Source organism: Haliotis rubra, unplaced genomic scaffold (genome assembly GCF_003918875.1).
Source record: "Haliotis rubra isolate DU_JTF1 unplaced genomic scaffold, ASM391887v1 Scf67, whole genome shotgun sequence".
Classification (NCBI taxonomy): domain Eukaryota; kingdom Metazoa; phylum Mollusca; class Gastropoda; order Lepetellida; family Haliotidae; genus Haliotis; species Haliotis rubra.
In genome coordinates this window covers 2476766-2495871 of record NW_025767379.1, presented here as the reverse complement: position 1 = coordinate 2495871, position 19106 = coordinate 2476766, and the positions used below count along the sequence as shown (strand labels likewise).

General features: G+C 42.6%; 2 protein-coding genes across 2 annotated transcripts; both read right to left on the bottom strand.

The window, feature by feature from the left end:
- Positions 1-1456: 1456 nt before the first annotated feature.
- On the bottom strand, positions 1457-3666 carry LOC124257626 (macrophage-expressed gene 1 protein-like). The gene has a single exon (XM_046691732.1). It carries the CDS (start codon positions 3616-3618, stop codon positions 1786-1788), a length of 1833 nt encoding a protein of 610 aa, XP_046547688.1. The 5' UTR covers positions 3619-3666; the 3' UTR covers positions 1457-1785.
- Positions 3667-12511: 8845 nt separating this feature from the next.
- Positions 12512-17861, bottom strand: LOC124257647 (beta-1,3-galactosyl-O-glycosyl-glycoprotein beta-1,6-N-acetylglucosaminyltransferase-like). The gene is made up of 3 exons (XM_046691756.1): positions 16864-17861; positions 16365-16594; positions 12512-13135 (listed from the first exon to the last, which is right to left on the bottom strand). The coding sequence occupies exons 1-3, from the start codon at positions 17859-17861 to the stop codon at positions 12795-12797; spliced, it is 1569 nt and encodes a 522-aa protein (XP_046547712.1). The 3' UTR covers positions 12512-12794.
- Positions 17862-19106: the final 1245 nt, after the last annotated feature.

Genomic DNA, 19106 nt, shown 5'->3' with positions numbered 1-19106 from the left:
TCAAACTTCCCGCCAGGCAATGTCTTCAGAGCGGGTCGCCCAGCCGCCGAGGCGGCCGGACTTAAAGCCAGAAACTGAGCCCGCGAAGGCCCCATCTCCCGCTTCACTGAATAAGTAAAGAAACGATGGAAGTAGTGGTATTTCAATTGCTGAAATCTTTGGGAGTTTCATACCTGCTATAGTGACTGAAAATTTGCTTTTAGAACCTCAAAATGCCTGTTGATCGTTGATCGTAAAATGTTTACGAGGTAATGCGGCCGTAACACCAGCTCGTTCACTACAGTGATTATTGTCATCTGACCGGAGAAACGAATTTGAATATTTTCCATATCGTGATACGATATATTTTCAAGATATCGGTTAATACTCCAATAATGTATATATAAACGGTCAGTACAAATGGATACCCAGAACTATCTTCAGAAATATACACAATTTGGTACAACACGTTTTCTAAATTGTTAAAGCTAAACGCATCAAGGTATTACACACCTATATCTGTGAGTTACACGTGCTATAGCGTTAAAGTTCATTATATAACAGACCCGTGGAGATCCGGGTTAGAATATTGATCTTCAGTAACCCATGCTTGTCATAAGAGGCGACTAACGGGATCGGGTGGTAAGGCTCTACAATTGCGTAGATCGATGCTCATGCTGTTGATCACTGGATTGTCTGGTCCAGACTCGAATATTTACAGACCGCCGCCATATAGCTGGAATATTGCTGAGTGCGGCGTAAAACTCAACTCACTCACTCACTCATTATATAACAGTACTAATCAGTGGAGAACATGAACAGCAGGAACAGGAACATTATTACCTCACCGTCACAGTGTGTTCGACCCGTGAAGAACTGGTCTTTAACAAGCCATGCTTGTCCTAAGATAAGACTAACAGGATCGGGTAGGTAGGCTCGCTGATTCGCATGTCATCGTATCCCAATAGTGTAAATGGATGCTTATGCTGTTGATCACTGGATTGTCTGGTCCAGACTCGATTATATACAGACCGCCGCCATATAGCTGGAATATTGCTGGGTGCGGCGTTAAACAACACACATATCACAGTGAGTTCTCTATGCAAAAACATAAGCATCTCTTATGGATGCATCTGAGTATAACAATCTCATATGTTATTGCATGTTTTGTCCTTCGGTATTCATGTCGGTCGAAACTAAACACTGAAGAGTGAATATGACCTCCTAGTTTACTTGACTAACCAAAAATACTACAACTGAAAAAGTAACACTGCTTTTGACAAAAACCTTGACTGACTGTAATGATTATGAAAAGAAAAACACAAGAGACGTTATCACGCTTTTGAAGAAAAGATATATTCAATATATATGGCCAGAAGACCAAGAGCACATTTCAATACACAAAACATAGCACATGGACAGGTGAAAAATTTACAATTTATACAGGTAAACACAATTTCAGGTAAATTGCAATATCTTTAGGAGTTTGGTACGAAATGGTGAATAGTATGTACAGAAATCTTTTATTCTAACAAAACGAAAAATCAAAATATTTATGCATGCTGCATTAGTTGAATTTATTCCTCTAAGTTGAAAATTATCTTTGATTCCGACTGCCCAAATTTACTTTCGGGCCAACAATTCTGTAAGCCAACAAATAGAAGTCCCGCAGAATCCTTTCAGGCTGTTTTCACTGGTTAAGGAAATGCTGCTAGCCAGCGACAAATGCAAACTGCCATGGCAACCACCTAAATCGCTGTCCCAAACATGACTCCAGCACTCGCAGCTGAAGGATTCACCCCAGGTTCATGGAGTAACCGAGTATTTGCTCTTTGAGTCGATGACCACGTACTCCTGAGCTCTGTCCACGTTGGGCGGTGGCATGAATGGTGGCCGTCTCAGTCTGGGGAGATCAACGCTTGAAAGAGATCCTGATTTGACACAGTAGTTGATCTGGCAGCCCTGGTCATCGTGGGCGAGATGTTGGCTGTAGCCATACGGACATCCCTTTGGCCAGGCTTTGGTTGCTCTGAAAAATGACCTCAGAGATTGGGGGCTTGACTGGGCGTTGTCTTGGTTTCTCATCGGCGCCAGTGGGTTACCTGCTTCACAGCTGTAGAAACCGCCAAACGGCACGGCGTATTTAGCGCCAAGTTCATAGTCATCACTGATACAGATATTCAAATCAAGAGCTATTTTACGAGAAATATAGCCCGGTGGGCAGCTCCTGGATTTCGTTAGTGGGTTTATAATGCTGGAAGTGTACAATCCACCGAACAAGTACCCGTTCTCGTGGGCCCCATCTGTTGCTGCACACCAATAGAGTGAATATGTAGCAGAACTGTAGCGGTACTTCTCGTACTGTTCACCAATGCAACACCAGAGGAAACCACACAGAATGCATGCTGGATTCGGCTTTGGTGTAGACAGGGTCGATGTGTGTATTTGAATGGATTCATACCCAACCGGACATGAATAGTCTCCTGTTTTAGGATTCCTCTGGTTCATATCATTCTTGGAGCAAATATCCCCATTATTTGACAATCTGTGCAAGTTGCAAGTTTGATAGACACCAGCGAATGATGTATTCGTGTGGGACATCTCGCACGACCCGTCATTAACATTGGCTGTGGGACTGAAGTTAGGAGAGTCAACTTTCATGCAGCCACGGTATGTATTGAACTCGAAATATAAACCCACAGCGTCCTTCACTAGGTTAAACGTTTCACTGACTAGCATTGGTGACAGTTCTGGTAGCTTGGCAGTGGTTATCAGGTAGAATATTGGGTCTCCCTCTCTGTCAATCGCTACCAAGTTCTTCTCAACTCCACCGACCCAATCGTTAGCTGAGTAGTTACTGACCTTGAACTCTGGACCTCCAAATGCAAAGACCAGCGATGATGACCTCTGCTTCTGATATTTTTCAATAGCAGTTTTGGCTGATGAAGATGTGTAAGAAGCACTGAAGTGAAAGATGCTGAAAAACGACGCTGACGCTCCTATCTTCATTTCAGTCTTCGTTGAGTCCTTACTCTTGGAATAGTCGGATGAAATCTGGTCCTCTTGCACCAGTGCTGCTCCTGCATCAACTGATCGTAGATAATGGCTTCCAAAGTCTCTGACTAGCAGCTGACTCTTGTAACGCGCATCGAGCGTTCTGTTAGCTTTGAGATCATTCGCAATTTCCATAAGACGAAATTTAAACCCTGGAGCGAGTTGGGCCTCGTCTTTGAGTCGAGCGGTATACCTGTGATATCGAAGTTGAACTCGAGTCGTTATGGTTTTGTCCCCAATCTGTTGACTCTTGGCATGTTGGTAGCTATCCGAAAAGCTTCCACCAATACTAACCCCGAATAAACTGAATCCGGCATCCACATTGATTGATCTTGCTGTGACGCTTTCGTAGTCTGAGTAATGGGATATTACCTCCGCATATGTGTTCACCTTGCTGGTCTTTGATTGTATGGTCTCAACACAGTCAGGGAGGAGAAACCGTCCGTCCAGGGTTGTTTGGCACAGGGAGTAGTTGTAGGCCACCACGCTCACGCTGTCCTCGTTACGTAGGTTGTCCCAGCCGATACCTGGTAAGACTTCGAAACGTTCTCCCTTTTCTGGATGACAAGCTCTGGGGTCTCCCATCGGGAACTGGTTGCTGTCTTCCGGAGTTCTATCTCCGGCAACAAGCTTTGCAGGAACATCCTGTTGGGCAGCAAGTATCTTTACTGCCAGGAGGACGATTATCGGAATCAGAAACATCTTCCACCCAGATGGCCAGACTTTTAACATCTGGCCTCTGGGTCGAATCGTTTCCTTAAGAAGTTCTGTGTGACGTCATGTCACGCGACAGTTGAGGAAGACATGTGATTAGGAAATATACCTCACACCATAGCAACGTCAAAGAAAGATGACATTTCGACAACCAGCCAATAAGGAAAGTTGATTATTTTCACTGTTTTTCCCACCAACATTATGTCATATTTATTTGTTTTATTTAACGATGGTAATACAGTAGAAAGTGCTTCCTGTTGTCGGCGTGGTGGAGTAGCCAAGTGGTTGGTGCGTTTCAGTTGTCACGCCTAATGCCAGGGTTTGATTCTCTACAGAACGATTTTTTTAATCGGACAGATTGATTCCTTTGGTCCTTGCCATTAGTTGGCCTTTGCTTGCCAAACCATGTGGAGACGTATGGTGGCTGATTAGGGCCATCGCTTTCTCGTCTTAAAATTCGGAGGCGAGAAAGCGAGAAAGCGATATCACGAGACGAGAAAGCGATAACACGAGACGAGAAAGCGATGGCCCTAATCAGCCACCATAGAGACGACCCTGTGAGTGAATTGGGTTGGCTTGGCTTTTACGCAGCTTCTAGCATTATTCCAGCAATATCACCGGGAATGGGCTTCACACATTGTACCCATATTGGGAATCGAACCCGGGCCTTCAGTGTGACGAGCGAACGCTTTAACCACCCAAACGCCCCTGATGACTTGTGAAGAGATAATCCGCAAGCACGTGATAGTGCTGCAATATTACCAGTGCGGCGTAAAACTGTAGTCACGCATTCTTCCTGTTCTAGCCAAGGATTAACATCACATGTCGCCAACAACAGTTCTTCCATATGTAAGGGCTGAAGCATATAAAAGAAAGCCCGGGTATATTAGCAATCGTCCAGGGCCCTGGGCCTAGATTTTCGAAGCTCTCTTAGCGCTAAGATAGTCGTAAGTGCTATACATTAACATTAACTTACGACTATCTTAGCGCTAAGAGAGCTTCGAAAATCTAGCCCTGTTTCACAAAGCTCTCGTAAGCCTAAGATCTCGTAACTTTCCTCGTAGCATTCCTACCTCCTATACTGTAACACTGACTTACGAAAGTCGTGGCGCTAAGAGAGCCTTGTGAAACGGGGCGCTGGCAGGTAAAAGTTTAGTTACTTCCGTTTTGTTTACAAGCAGAAACGTTATGATGTATACTACTCAAAAGAAATTACAGATCACCCGATATGTGCATATGGCTATAGTTAATATCTGTCCTGCCGAATTTCGGATTAGCTATGGTCATTAAGAGCATGACTTAGTCATAGGAATCAGTAGGGTGTAAGACTGGGCAAGGTATGAGTTTCACAAAGCTCTCGTAAGCCTAAGATCTCGAGCTCGTAACTTTTCTCGTAGCATTTGTACCTCCTATACTGTAGCAAAGACTTACGACAGTCGTAGAGCTACGGTAGCTTTGTGAAACGGGGCCCAAAGGAACACCACAGGTCATTGCTTACTTAGGCATAGGGTAGCCTACTGGTTAAAGCGTACACTCGTCACACCGAAGACCCGGGTTCCATTCCCCACATGGGTACAATGTGTGAAGCCTTTTTCCGGAGTCACCCGGCGTGATATTGCTGGAATATTGCTAAAAGCGGCGCGATACTCACTCTCTCACTCCTTAATTATATCGTAAGGACAGAGACCTCAATGGACCAGAAAGTCTTGTAGCGACTATTGGGAACATTTAAAAATAGTAAGATTTCTTTTGGAAATGGGTTGGTTGAGTGTGTTCAATATGAAGGTGTGGTCTGAAACTCCAGTGAGAAAGATGACAGCACTTAGTAAGCAAATGTCATGTCATGTATTTTTCGAACAATTCGGATCGTTATTTTACCTCAGCCGAGCTACCATTTCATTATAAGTTGCTGCAGATACACTCATCGAAGACCGCCATACACTTCAACATAAATTGTACACACATGACGTACACACATGACGTACACACATGACATACACACACGACGTACACTATACACGCACTGGGAATTGAACACACAGTAAACTGCACACACACTGTACACCGTTTTGCTGTGGTTGTTGTTTAACCAGTGTATGCAATAAAACCCGTCCAACAGCCCGTGACGGGCTTTATTACATACACTGATTTATGACAGACGGTCTAAATTTACAGCTGGCCAGCCCGATGGTCTGGTAAAAAAAAATACATATTCCATACATCCGAGTAAATCTACCATATCATAAAATCTAATCCCTAAAAATGACGGTTGTGAATAGACAGTCAATACATGTCTCAGGTTCATTAAATTATTCATGTAACTAAAAACATTTCTTTGGATTGTGTGGTCTGGCTAAATCCATTTTGGGCTGGTAACATTTTGAAGGTACCAGCCCTGATGTCTGGCTGGGTTTTTGGCTTATTTCATGCACTGGTTTAACGCCGCAAAGCTGCGCATATAGATTTAACCCAACTAAACTTGGGACCTAACACTTAAACAAACAAACACAACACACACACACACACACACACACACACACGCACGCACGCACGCACGCACGCACGCACGCACGCACGCACGCACGCACGCACGAACTTCAATGTCATGTTACATGACCTTCCAGTGATCATCAGCATGAGCAATAAGGATGCGATGACATGTGTCAAGCAAATCAGCGAGCCTGACCATCCGATCCTGTTAGTCCCCTGTTACAACAAGCACGGGTTGCTGAAGACCACTTCTAACCCGGATCTTCACGAGGGGAGACAAGCACGGGTTGCTGAAGACCACTTCTAACCCGGATCTTCACGAGGGGAGACAAGCACGGGTTGCTGAAGACCAATTCTAACCCGGATCTTCACGGCACTGTACATTGTACACAAGTGAGACAATTATAACACCCTGCAGGGTGGTACACGATGTTCATAACGACGTATTTACACGTCGTAGAGATGTACCCGGAAGATCAATAAAGGTAGCGTTATACAATGACCAATCCAATAACATGATTTGACAGTAATTTATCGATGATAATAAATTTAAACAAAGATTAGTTCCCGAATCGTGACCCCGACTCCATATCTATGAGAACCAGGTTAACACCCTGTTTACTGAGCATTAATGTTTGACGTGTTCATATATCGATCCGACCTGTCTTGTCAAATTACTTCCTGAATCAGTCAATACACAGATACTACCCATCAAAAGGTTAGACTCAATCACTAGAAGTTATGTACATGTGTACATATGGTTACAACGAAGATGGATTTCTCCACTAACTTGTGGGGAAACATCTGAAAACCTTATGCAGATTAATTGCACGAGGATCATGCATTAAACTGCTGAAAAGCATGTTCAAATATCGTGCATGTGAACAGCTGCGTTTTGGTGTAAAGTTTTGATATAAAATCGCCATTTTTCACCGAGTTTCATCATTTATTGAACACATGACAATAAACTTTTCAACGTTACGAATTCGTTTTACAATACATCAGTTCATGTATAAACACTACCTTTAAACTGTATGGATTATTTTACAAAATCTAGTTTAGAACAGTTGACTGAAGTAATGGCTACATTTACATTAGTGAGTCTAAACTTTTGATGCACGCGCACACACGCACATACACACATACATACATACATACATACATACATACATACATACATACATACATACATACATACATACATACATACATACATACATACATACATACATACATACATACATACATACATACAAACCAACTTTCAAGTCCCAGTCATCGTGGATGTGTACAGTAATCATTATCTGAGTAGTGATAATACCTAATTAATATTAGCACATCGTTATATAATTATTTCATGTGGGACCACACTAGGTCTAGTTAATCTTTGCATATTGCATATTATTGTGCTAGGAGAGTGTGGAGAGATGACCTAAATGTAAAACAATAAGCTTGGTCCACGTGTGACAGGGCAATAAATTTACATGATATGTAGTATCTTTGGATCTCATTTTTGATCTGATTAAAGTTTGGTTTAACATCTTGTCTGCTCATTGTGTAAATATTCTTCTTTACAATTAGGCAGATAATGTTAAGAGGGTCGTTATTTTTTCCCTTAAAACCAAACAATATATTTTCTAGTGTTAATTCAATTTGTCCTTCGCCCAATGTCTCGAGCCATGAGGCCAGTTCCGTCCACACTCCCTTCACACATCTGCACTTAAACAGTATGTGCCGTACACAAGTGAGGCACTGGTTGTGGAGTGACCAGTGATTGGTTGTAAGGTAGAACCATCTAAACACAAGTGAGGCTCTGGTTGTGGAGTGACCAGTGATTGGTTGTAAGGTAGAACCATCTAAACACAAGTGAGGCTCTGGTTGTGGAGTGACCAAGGATTGGTTGTAAGGTAGAACCATCTAAACACAAGTGAGACTCTGGTTGTGGAGTGACCAGTGATTGGTTGTAAGGTAGAACCATCTAAACACAAGTGAAGCTCTGGTTGTGGAGTGACCAAGGATTGGTTGTAAGGTAGAACCATCTAAACACAAGTGAGGCTCTGGTTGTGGAGTGACCAAGGATTGGTTGTAAGGTAGAACCATCTAAACACAAGTGAGACTCTGGTTGTGGAGTGACCAGTGATTGGTTGTAAGGTAGAACCATCTAAACACAAGTGAGGCTCTGGTTGTGGAGTGACCAAGGATTGGTTGTAAGGTAGAACCATCTAAACACAAGTGAGGCACTGGTTGTGGAGTGACCAGTGATTGGTTGTAAGGTAGAACCATCTTAACACAAGTGAGACTCTGGTTGTGGAGTGACCAGTGATTGGTTGTAAGGTAGAACCATCTAAACACAAGTGAGGCTCTGGTTGTGGAGTGACCAAGGATTGGTTGTAAGGTAGAACCATCTTAACACAAGTGAGACTCTGGTTGTGGAGTGACCAGTGATTGGTTGTAAGGTAGAACCATCTAAACACAAGTGAGGCTCTGGTTGTGGAGTGACCAGTGATTGGTTGTAAGGTAGAACCATCTAAACACAAGTGAGGCTCTGGTTGTGGAGTGACCAGTGATTGGTTGTAAGGTAGAACCATCTAAACACAAGTGAGGCTCTGGTTGTGGAGTGACCAAGGATTGGTTGTAAGGTAGAACCATCTAAACACAAGTGAGGCTCTGGTTGTGGAGTGACCAGTGATTGGTTGTAAGGTAGAACCATCTAAACACAAGTGAGGCTCTGGTTGTGGAGTGACCAGTGATTGGTTGTAAGGTAGAACCATCTAAACACAAGTGAGGCTCTGGTTGTGGAGTGACCAAGGATTGGTTGTAAGGTAGAACCATCTAAACACAAGTGAGACTCTGGTTGTGGAGTGACCAAGGATTGGTTGTAAGGTAGAACCATCTAAACACAAGTGAGGCTCTGGTTGTGGAGTGACCAGTGATTGGTTGTAAGGTAGAACCATCTAAACACAAGTGAGGCTCTGGTTGTGGAGTGACCAGTGATTGGTTGTAAGGTAGAACCATCTTAACCCGTGAAGGTCCGGGTTAGAATTGATCTTCAGTAACCCATGCTTATCGTAAGTATCGGGTGGTCAGGCGTAAAACTAAACTCACTAACTCTAAATACAAGACCCTGCCTAGTTTCTTTAAACCATCAGCAGAGCAAAACAGTGTTCACCTACCCCATATATACAAGCACGTTTAATAGGCACATACAACAGATTCAGGACAAAGTAACCATCGAATACGTCAGCCCAAGTTACAATGTACACAAACACCTTTCATAATCCTAATGCCTGGGACTCTTGTCTGGCTGTGGTCTTCCCATGGAGTCCACGACCCCTCCTCATTTGGACGTCACCAGTCTGACGGTGTAGGGCAGCAAGCCAGGAGAAAACGCTCAGCGACTTCCCGAAAAACATGGCTACTCGATTCTGGGTTTCTCCAGACTGCAACATTACCATTTTTCAGCGTGTGTGAAGTACTGTCGCGGTGGCATTTTGTGTGTTGTGGCACTCATTTGCGTGTCATGCCTTTAGTAGCTGTCCATACATGTAGTGCACGTGCGCTCGTGATTTGAAAGCATTTAGGAAGTCATTTGTGAATGTGTGAAGCTCATTTCTGATGTCCGCCGCCTTGATATTGCTGGAATATTGCTAAAAGCGGCGTAAAACCCAACTCACTCACTCAATTATTTCCTGTATGTTCACTTCACAATGTTAGAGAGCTGGTCGGGGATCTGTGGTCTTGGAATCAACAACAGCCGGTGACTCCTCCGCCATTTGTATAACCACCATCAGGGTTACAACACTCAAGGCCACGTATCGCTTTCAAATAGATTCAAATAGGACAAACTTTATGTATAACAAACATTAAACACGTGATCCCATTAAATGATAACGGCAATGCCTACCTGGCAGCCTGCTCTTGTCGACCCTACACGCCTGTCACGCCTTCTCAACACAACCTCATTGTTTTCACCGTTATAACGGTATTACGACCACCGTTATATGTCATTTGCTTAGTTACACTGATATATCGAATTAATGTAATGCAATGTCGATTACAGTAACAATTATTTCTACGATTAGAATTTACCATTTTGGAACAATGTCAGTCTGACATTCCTCTTCTGTCAATATTCTTATCAAACACATCGCTTTCATTTCCCCCCATTAGCAGTACATTAGTGGTGTTGTTCTGTCTGATTACATCGGCGATACGTGACCAGTTAAGTCTTTTCACAAAGGGTGAAGCTCTAGTATTCAATCCTGTTGCATCAATGTTCAGAGGTAATTATGGTTGTCATGGCAACATACCACTATCTGGTGCTTATGTTGATAAGGGACACAAGCATTGATTTATACTCACATAGTGTCATTCGCATTGGATAAAGAAAGGTTCCTTAATATATTCAACATATAAAGAGTGCCCATTTCCGGAGTCCCCCGCCGTGATATTGCTGGAATATTGCTAAAAGCGGCGTAAAACCCAACTCACTCACTCACTGTAAAGAGTGATAGTTATTCGCCTCTGGGTTCAGTTAAATTATTATTGTAAAATCATTAATAGCCAATTTTTGAAAAGTACATTAATGTAATTAAATGTTGTTTCTGGTGACAGTTCGTGTTATTCATACTAGCTGCTGAAATATTTTTAAAAGCGACGTAAAAGTAAACTCACTCACTCACTCATTGCAGCTGATTTTATGCCAGCTTTAGATAAAAGAAGAATTATCATAGAAGGTTGTGTGGCGAAAGGGATGATAACGTCTTTGAGTGGCGTGTTTAAGAAGTTGGAGATTCAGATACGGACAACTTTATGGATGAACAACATCTTTATTCAGGTGACGTCAAGCAGGTATACATAAAGTATGTACTTATCCAAAAGGGCTCATTTTAACTTTCCGATATTCCAACAGCTTCATACATTCGCGATTTTTTTTCTATTTTCTAATTGAACAATTGACTAGCACTTGCATGTGTTTCTGATGGTACCATTTAAGAACAGGATCCGCTCAACATTTCACCTTGTATCATCAGCATTTGATAGTGCTTCGTTCACACATGTTCATGACATGACAGGAAGTGTGCAGTCGACGCTGCTTTTAGCAGAGATTTCTTATGGATGTGTAAAGGGTCGTGTCTGGTGTTGCCTGGCCCAGGTCACAAATCAGTGGAAGTTAAGCAACGTTGGTCACGGAGAGTCCTTGGATGGGTGGCCACACAAATAACGTAGTTAAGCACCCCTTGACATGTCTCACGATTGAATGAGTCCCGATCTTAACCCTTTGGATCATATTTGGGACATGATTGGTCGTCGTGTGCAACATAGGGATCCTCCTGTACAGAATTTGGCCAAATTGGAAGCTGCTTTACACGAGGAATGGCGTAGACTGCCCCTTCAGAGGATCAGGAGGCTGACAGGAGTATGAGGAGGAGAGTGCTGCTGGCTGTTATACGGTCACATAGAGGTTACACTCGGTATTGACCTTGAACCGTGTAAGACGCGCAAAATGACATTTTGAATGTTCACATTCATCAAAAATTTCAACATTAAACATTATAGGGTCATACTTGTAGAGACATGGTTTTGCATGAAAATCAGTGTTTTTTAAAAGAGCAATTATCATCATAAAACCAGCATGGATTCCCATCATTTTGTCGTTTTTATGAGTCAAAGGATCATACGGGTCAGAAAAACTCATGTTTTCCCATCGTGGACACCACGATTTTTTTTACAAAAACACAGGGGGTGCTTAAATAAGTTCTTTGTGTATATGAGTTTGATTGTAACAAATAAACCCATTTTAATTGAAAAGGAGCTCCAGGGAGACTTGCTTCATTTTGGGCTTTAGCACTGCAGGGAGGGCTAGGCAGTAGGGGAAATAATAGGGTTATTGGGTGACCGTGTTCAGCAGCTTGTTTCCTGAGAGTTTCTAGGACTTCTGCCCTGCCCCACAACGAAGCACACATGTGGTTTCACTTAAGGCAAGTTAGTTTCTGTTCAGCAGAAAATGGGTACCCGATGGGATGAGTCATATGACTATTAACCTTCTAGCGCCCCACAGGCAGCTTGGGTTATTCGGGGTAACAGTGTCCATCATGTTGTATGGCTTAGAGCATGTCCCTGCTGCGGGAGTTCAGCGCTAAATAAGTGGACTTATTATTATTATTATTGTTATTATCATTAAAGGTTGTATCATTAGGGTGCAGTGTCTGGGTACGGGGTGGTAGAATCCCACCACACGATAAAATAACAGAAGTAACAACAAAATGAAGGCTCGAGTCAGATGTGTATTTATTCAATGTTAAAACTACAAATAGAATGTTGGAGTCACGGTACCAAATCCCTGTATTAAGATAATCACATCTCGACTGACATCGTATTGTCAGCTGACAAAGTGAGTGTTCATTGATTTCTGTTAGATTTTTCAGGGTTGCCACTAGCAACGGATGCATGAGTGATGTTTTACGCCGCACTAGCGGTCTTGCAGCTATTCGTGGTAGACGTTCCAACCTTGCCCTCTACATGATGGTCAACGAGTAAACACTATCAGGTTACATTCATTTCATTGTAGGCGTTCTGTAAATATACTTTAAGTGGGGCATTTTTTCATAAAAGTCATAGTTCATAGTAAATGTTCCGTTATATTCCTGTATGGTTCTGTTCCTGATCCATTCATCCATGCAGTCATACGTCTGGGGCTGATAGTCGATGTGGAATTTGTTGGCAAACAGCTCTCTCCTGGAGGACAACAGTCGTAGATCCCCCACACCAAAAATGCAAATCATTCTAACGCGCTTGCCTTTACACGGCCAGTCAAATGATTTTTCTCCCCATATTGGCCCCCAGTTCTTGAATCGGGCGATGTAAGGCTTTAGATGGTAGTCAGTACTGATGCGTCCTGGAACATACACAAAACATAACCTTATGTTGCGTTGCTATCAGCCAATCGCTTGCAGTCACCTTGCACTGGCTTCGTTCTCAAACCAAAATGGCGGCTGAGGGAAATATAAATTCGACAGATGAAAAATAAACAAACCATAATCCTGTGGTGCTTTGCTATCAGCCAATCACTTGCAATCACCTTAGAACGGAACGCTAACTTTCAGCCGTTTGCAATCACTCCAATCGCTGGCCGTGGTCGCTTCGTTCTCAAACCAAAATGGCGGCTGAGGGATATTTGTGGTTCGCAATAAGCACGTGCAGTTGTGAGGAATCGTGAGCAGGGACATTGCCCATATAAGGCCGTGTTGGTTTTAGACAGTCATTGGCATTTTTAGCTAAATGAAATAATATCGTTATGAATATCGTACATCGAAACATTGGACATTGGGCGTCGGGGGGCTGGGGAATCTCAATATGCCGAGGCACGTCACCTCAGTGTTCATCAGTGTGCCATCAGTCGTTTATGGGGCCGATATCAGTGTCTGGTTTGAGGAGTGTGTCGGCGCAAATCATTCGTAACTGTTTACAAGAAGCTGGACTTGGAGCCAGAGGACCCTATTTTTGCCCTGTGCTGCAACGGCTAAATCGACGTGGACGGGTCCAGTGGTGCAACAACGTTCTATTCAGGAATCTACAACACTGGCGACGTGTATGGTTCAGTCACGACTCACGCTTTCTGCGTCAGTGCCGTGACGGAAGAGTACGTGTCTATCGACGTCGAAACGAACGCTTTGCCCAGAATTGTGTCGCCCAGCTTGGCCGATATGGTGGTGCGTGTGTCATGATGTGGGGAGCCATATCCTACACGCATAAATCTAACTTAAATCTAATCTCGCCTTCAGGGCCCCGTTCCTCAAAGCGATCGTAGCGTTACGACAGTCGTAAGTCTATGTTAAAGTATGGGAGTTACGACTGTCATAAGTCTATGTTAAAGTATGGGAGTTACGACAGTCGTAAGTCTATGTTAAAGTATGGGAGTTACGACAGTCGTAAGTCTATGTTAAAGTATGGGAGTTACGACTGTCGTAGAGCTACGATCGCTTTGAGGAACGGGGCCCAGGGCAATTTAACTGCAATTCGGTACAAAGGCGAATTCTTAAGGATTCACATGGTCCTGATCATTGACCGCCAGAGAGAGTTGTTACAGCAAGATAATTCCAGTCCTCACACTGCACATGCCACTATTCGGTATTTTCAGAATCAGAACATTACAATGCCTTCCAAAACGCCCGACCTCAACCCCATCGAGCTTTTGTGGGATGACCTCGATCGACGTGAACGTCAACCGGCGGTCCTGACGTTACATCAACTGTCGCAGGCATTGCAAGAGGAATGGGCCAGAATTCCACACGATCGAATTCAAAGATTTATTCAGTCCATGCCGAGACTGTGCAGAGCAGTTTTGCGGCTCATGGAGGCTAGGCCAGATACTGAAGACAACACCCAACTGGGAACGGACGCCTTCACGTATTGAACTTGTTATACTATCCATGTTAACAGACGTTTGATCTTTTATACTTTTACACTGCCTATGTTGCTGCAACTGATCCAGACTTACAAATGTTATCTCACTTTAAAGTTAACAGACTAACTTCGTGAAAATACATATATGCGGGGTTTTGTAAGAGTATAGCTGTTGTAAGTCCGGGATAAGCGATTACTTTCCTAACTCTAAGCGATTCACGTACCCTTTGTTTGGTTACAAACTGGTTACTTCAGAGATTATACTCTTTAAAAACAGTGGGGGAACCTGAACTTTCAATTTGGATTGGAAGTATAAGCGTTAACAAACTTTTCAAAAACAGGCATCTTATGAATGCACCACCCTTTCTCTTTATCACCACCCCTAAACACAACGCTTGGAATGCACGTGCAGAACGCAATAGTCCTATATACGTGCATGGGGTGTCATTCTTGATTTTGACGTTTTTCAAGATCGATAAATCACTGTAGACCATTAATTTTGACAATTATCTTGCATCGCTCTGTTGTAAGTGTTTGTTTCTAACCGGGTTTTTAAAGAAATGAAAATCGTACACATGCAAATTTCACGTCATAGACCAATTCTCTTTCAAGAGCGATTACTGTACAAGCAACTGTGGTCATGAGGTAGTGCAAGTGGTGAGGCACTCTCCAAAGATTCATTATTATCATTGATTGACTTCGATATACCTTCCAATTTTTTCATTAGTAAATTAAAACGAAGTTCCCCTACTTTTGTTTAAGAGCATGTATTTCATGGCTAGTGTGAGACAATTGTCCGAGCTGGATGTTCACAACTTTGGTAATTCCCACGAGCACGGTAGTAATACGGACAAGTGAAGGAGCACAAGGAATCCTCGACCAGCAGATCCTAGCATAACAAAGGGGTACGACTCGAAAGCCACGTTAAACATTTCGTTTACATCGAAATCGTTTACATTTGAAAACAATGCTTCAAAGACTTTGAATTGTAAGTGTTATTTGCCAGTGGTACTTATTGTTAGTAAGTTTAGTTTTACGTCGCTTTTAGCAACATTCTAGCAATATCACGGCGAGAGACACCAGAACAGGATTCACTCATTGTACCCATTGTGGGGAATTGAACCCATAGCCTAATTGCGTGACATTGCTGGAATATTGCTAAAGCGGCTAAAATCAAACTCACTTACTGATATGTCCTGGACATGCCTAGGTTCAACATATATTGTTTGGTGCCTAGTTTCAGAGGAAAAGAAAATATGTCTGGAAACGCTGGCTGACAAAATCATTCTGTCTCACCAGCCCCCAATCCCCAACCCATACTAAATATAATGAATCCCAAAGACTCTTTAACCCCCAAAATGATGTGAGCTGATCACATGAGGTTGTGACTATGTGAAGGCTATTGTGATAACACACCTATGTTACTATCCAGTGCATGCTTTACACTTCCCACTGACCACCTGACTGCACGACACAGCGACTACGACGACTGTTGTTATCGATTCAAGTAATGTTCACCGCGTCCTAAACTCTCAGCTGTACGTCTATCACTTGTGCCTTTATTTATGGGACGATTAATGCCCTGTAAATTGTCGTGCAGATATACGTTCTGAAATCTAGGATATGGGTTTCATCCTTAATAATTTTAGGTATGTCAGCACCATACCCGTTCTCGTGAGTTTCACTCACTCACTCACTCACCCATCCACAAACTCACTCACCTGTGGACGAGCCGGGAACACGAAGCTTCGGGTTATTGTTCAAAGTACCAAAGAAGGTTTCATCTGGAACTTTGGTCCGCTTTAGCCATTCAGTAAAATTTTGAGCTATGGGGTCGTTTATGGCATAATCCACAAATCCTCTGGAAACAACAACGTGCACGTTTCCCTTATAAGGAATAATTCCATGCGGCGTAGGAAACGCTTTCTTCCATCGTCTGCGTATCCACCTGCTACGATAACGAAAGGCAAATCATTAGTCCCTCGTATATTCTACAGTGTGCATTTTGTCTTTGGCACCCCTTTGGCTGTTACGAAAATGGGATTCAAAATTCAGAACCGAAACTTATATTTCCAATTTAACTACGATACAGTGTCGTACCTCGTCTAATGACCTCTGTGAGTACCAAAGATGCAAGCAAAGATGCAAGCAGGCACCTGGTAACAGTCTTGTCTGAGAACTAAACTCACAGCTCTCTCTCTCTCTCTCTCACTCACTCACCTTTGTGTGTTCGCGTCAACACTGTTCGCCCCATTCATGATCTTCAGTATCCGAACAATCTCTAAATTGGTCTTGAGAGGAAACTCTTGACCTGTCAAATTTATGAAATATTTCCACCCAGGGTACTTTAGCAGATCTCTCATGCATACTAACTCGGCTTCCAAAACGCTAAAGCGTCCCCATGTAACATCAACTTGCTTGGATGAAAAAAACACATTTGGGAAACACTTAACAATGCTTATCATTTGGTTTTTCACTTTGAGAGCTGTTTTGAAGTCCATGTGGATGCAGTAGAAGTTTGATGGTCTGTAAATGGTTCTGAGAAGCCTCTCCACCTGCTCCACGTCCTTGTACATGAGTATACTTATAGCGAGAGGGAACTCATTCTCCTCTGGGGCCGAATTTGTTATGTAGCCTCTGTTTCGTATAAAATCTGTACAATTTCTAGCCGCCCATACGTAGTCGTTCTTTGATGAATGGGGATGTAGGCGAGAATATCTGATTGATGCTGCTATTGCGGCTCCATCTCCTGCAAATAAACCACTACAAGAAGGCTTTGAAAGTTTCAACGTTTTGGTAACACTTGTGCCATGTTTTTCTTTTATGGATAGTGATGAAATATTTCCCATCTTTCCTTTTGGCTCTTTGGAATGGTGTGCTTCATTTACGGGATATGAAACATTTTTTTGCAGTTCTTGTTTCTCAGAATGAAGCTCTGATGCTGATTTATCAGTAGAATTGGAATCAGTATCTATCTTCGTACGCGTGATGTTTCTGTTCGGTAGTATACTTCTTTTTAATTTTTCCCAGTTAGTTATATTAATTTGAAGGGTGTAATTCCTGTCGGAGATGCTATCCACAACCGACTCTGTAACTCGCATGAGGATGGTATTCTTTTGGTGCACAATATACATGTCCAGAGACAGGAACCCAATGCAGAGGACCACGCCCATCAGGAAACAGAGCTTCCCCTTATTGATGAGACCAGTAGAGACCATCGGATCTGGAATGTCATGTGAAGGATATTTCACAACAGAATGAAAACAAACCTCTTCAACTGACTACAAAGACACATTTAGGACACATTGACTGGAATAACACAGGGAAATACCCCCGACTACAATGACACATTTAGGACACATTGACTGGAATAACACAGGGAAATACCCCCGACTACAATGACACATTTAGGGCACATTGACTGGAATAACACAGGGAAATACCCCTGACTACACTGACACATTTACGACACATTGACTTGAATAACACAGGGAAATACCCCCGACTACACTGACACATTTAGGACACATTGACTGGAATAACACAGGGAAATACCCCTGACTACACTGACACATTTAGGACACATTGACTGGAATAACACAAGGAAATACCCTGACTACACACATTTAGGACACATTTAGGGGGACACATTGACTGGAATAACACATTGGGGAATACATTTAGGATATATGTCAGGAAATACACATCACTACAGAGATATATGTTAGGACACACACATCACTACAGAGATATATGTCAGGAAATACATACACTACAGAGATATATGTCAGGAAATATACATCACTACAGAGATATATGTCAGGACACACACATCACTACAGAGATATATGTCAAGAAATACACAACTGCTGGTGGCGCGTGGTCCTGTGCTTAAAGCTCAGGGGCGGTATTTATAAAAATTCTAAGAATTAAAAGTTACTCCTAAGTGTAGAAAATACTGAGAATTTTGTGAGAGTTACTCTTAATTTTAAGAATTTTCTCAAGACCTATTTATAAAGCCTCTTTACTCTTAAGAGTACTCTTAGAGTGAGGAAATGTTAGGAGTCCTCACAGAGGACTCCTAAGTCGACCTAAGAATTTTCTTAACTCAACAAAATGGCGGCCGCTAGACAACGCAGCCGTCACCTCAGACATTTTCAAGAACGTAAGGACGTTTTAACTTTTACAATGACAATGAATTAGTCAAAAGATTCCGTTTTGATCGAGCGGGAATCATATTTTGACAGATTTGGTGAGAGAATCTTTGCAATCACCCACGGACAGAAATTACTCTATCGCACCTGAACTGAAAATTGCCATCACCTTACGCTATTTAGCCACAGGTAAAATGCAAATGTGCAATGGAGATGACTTGGGACCGTCACAGTCCACGGTCAGCTGTGTCATCAATGATACATTGAATGCTTTAACATCGCCATCTATCGTGAAGCAGTTCATAAAAT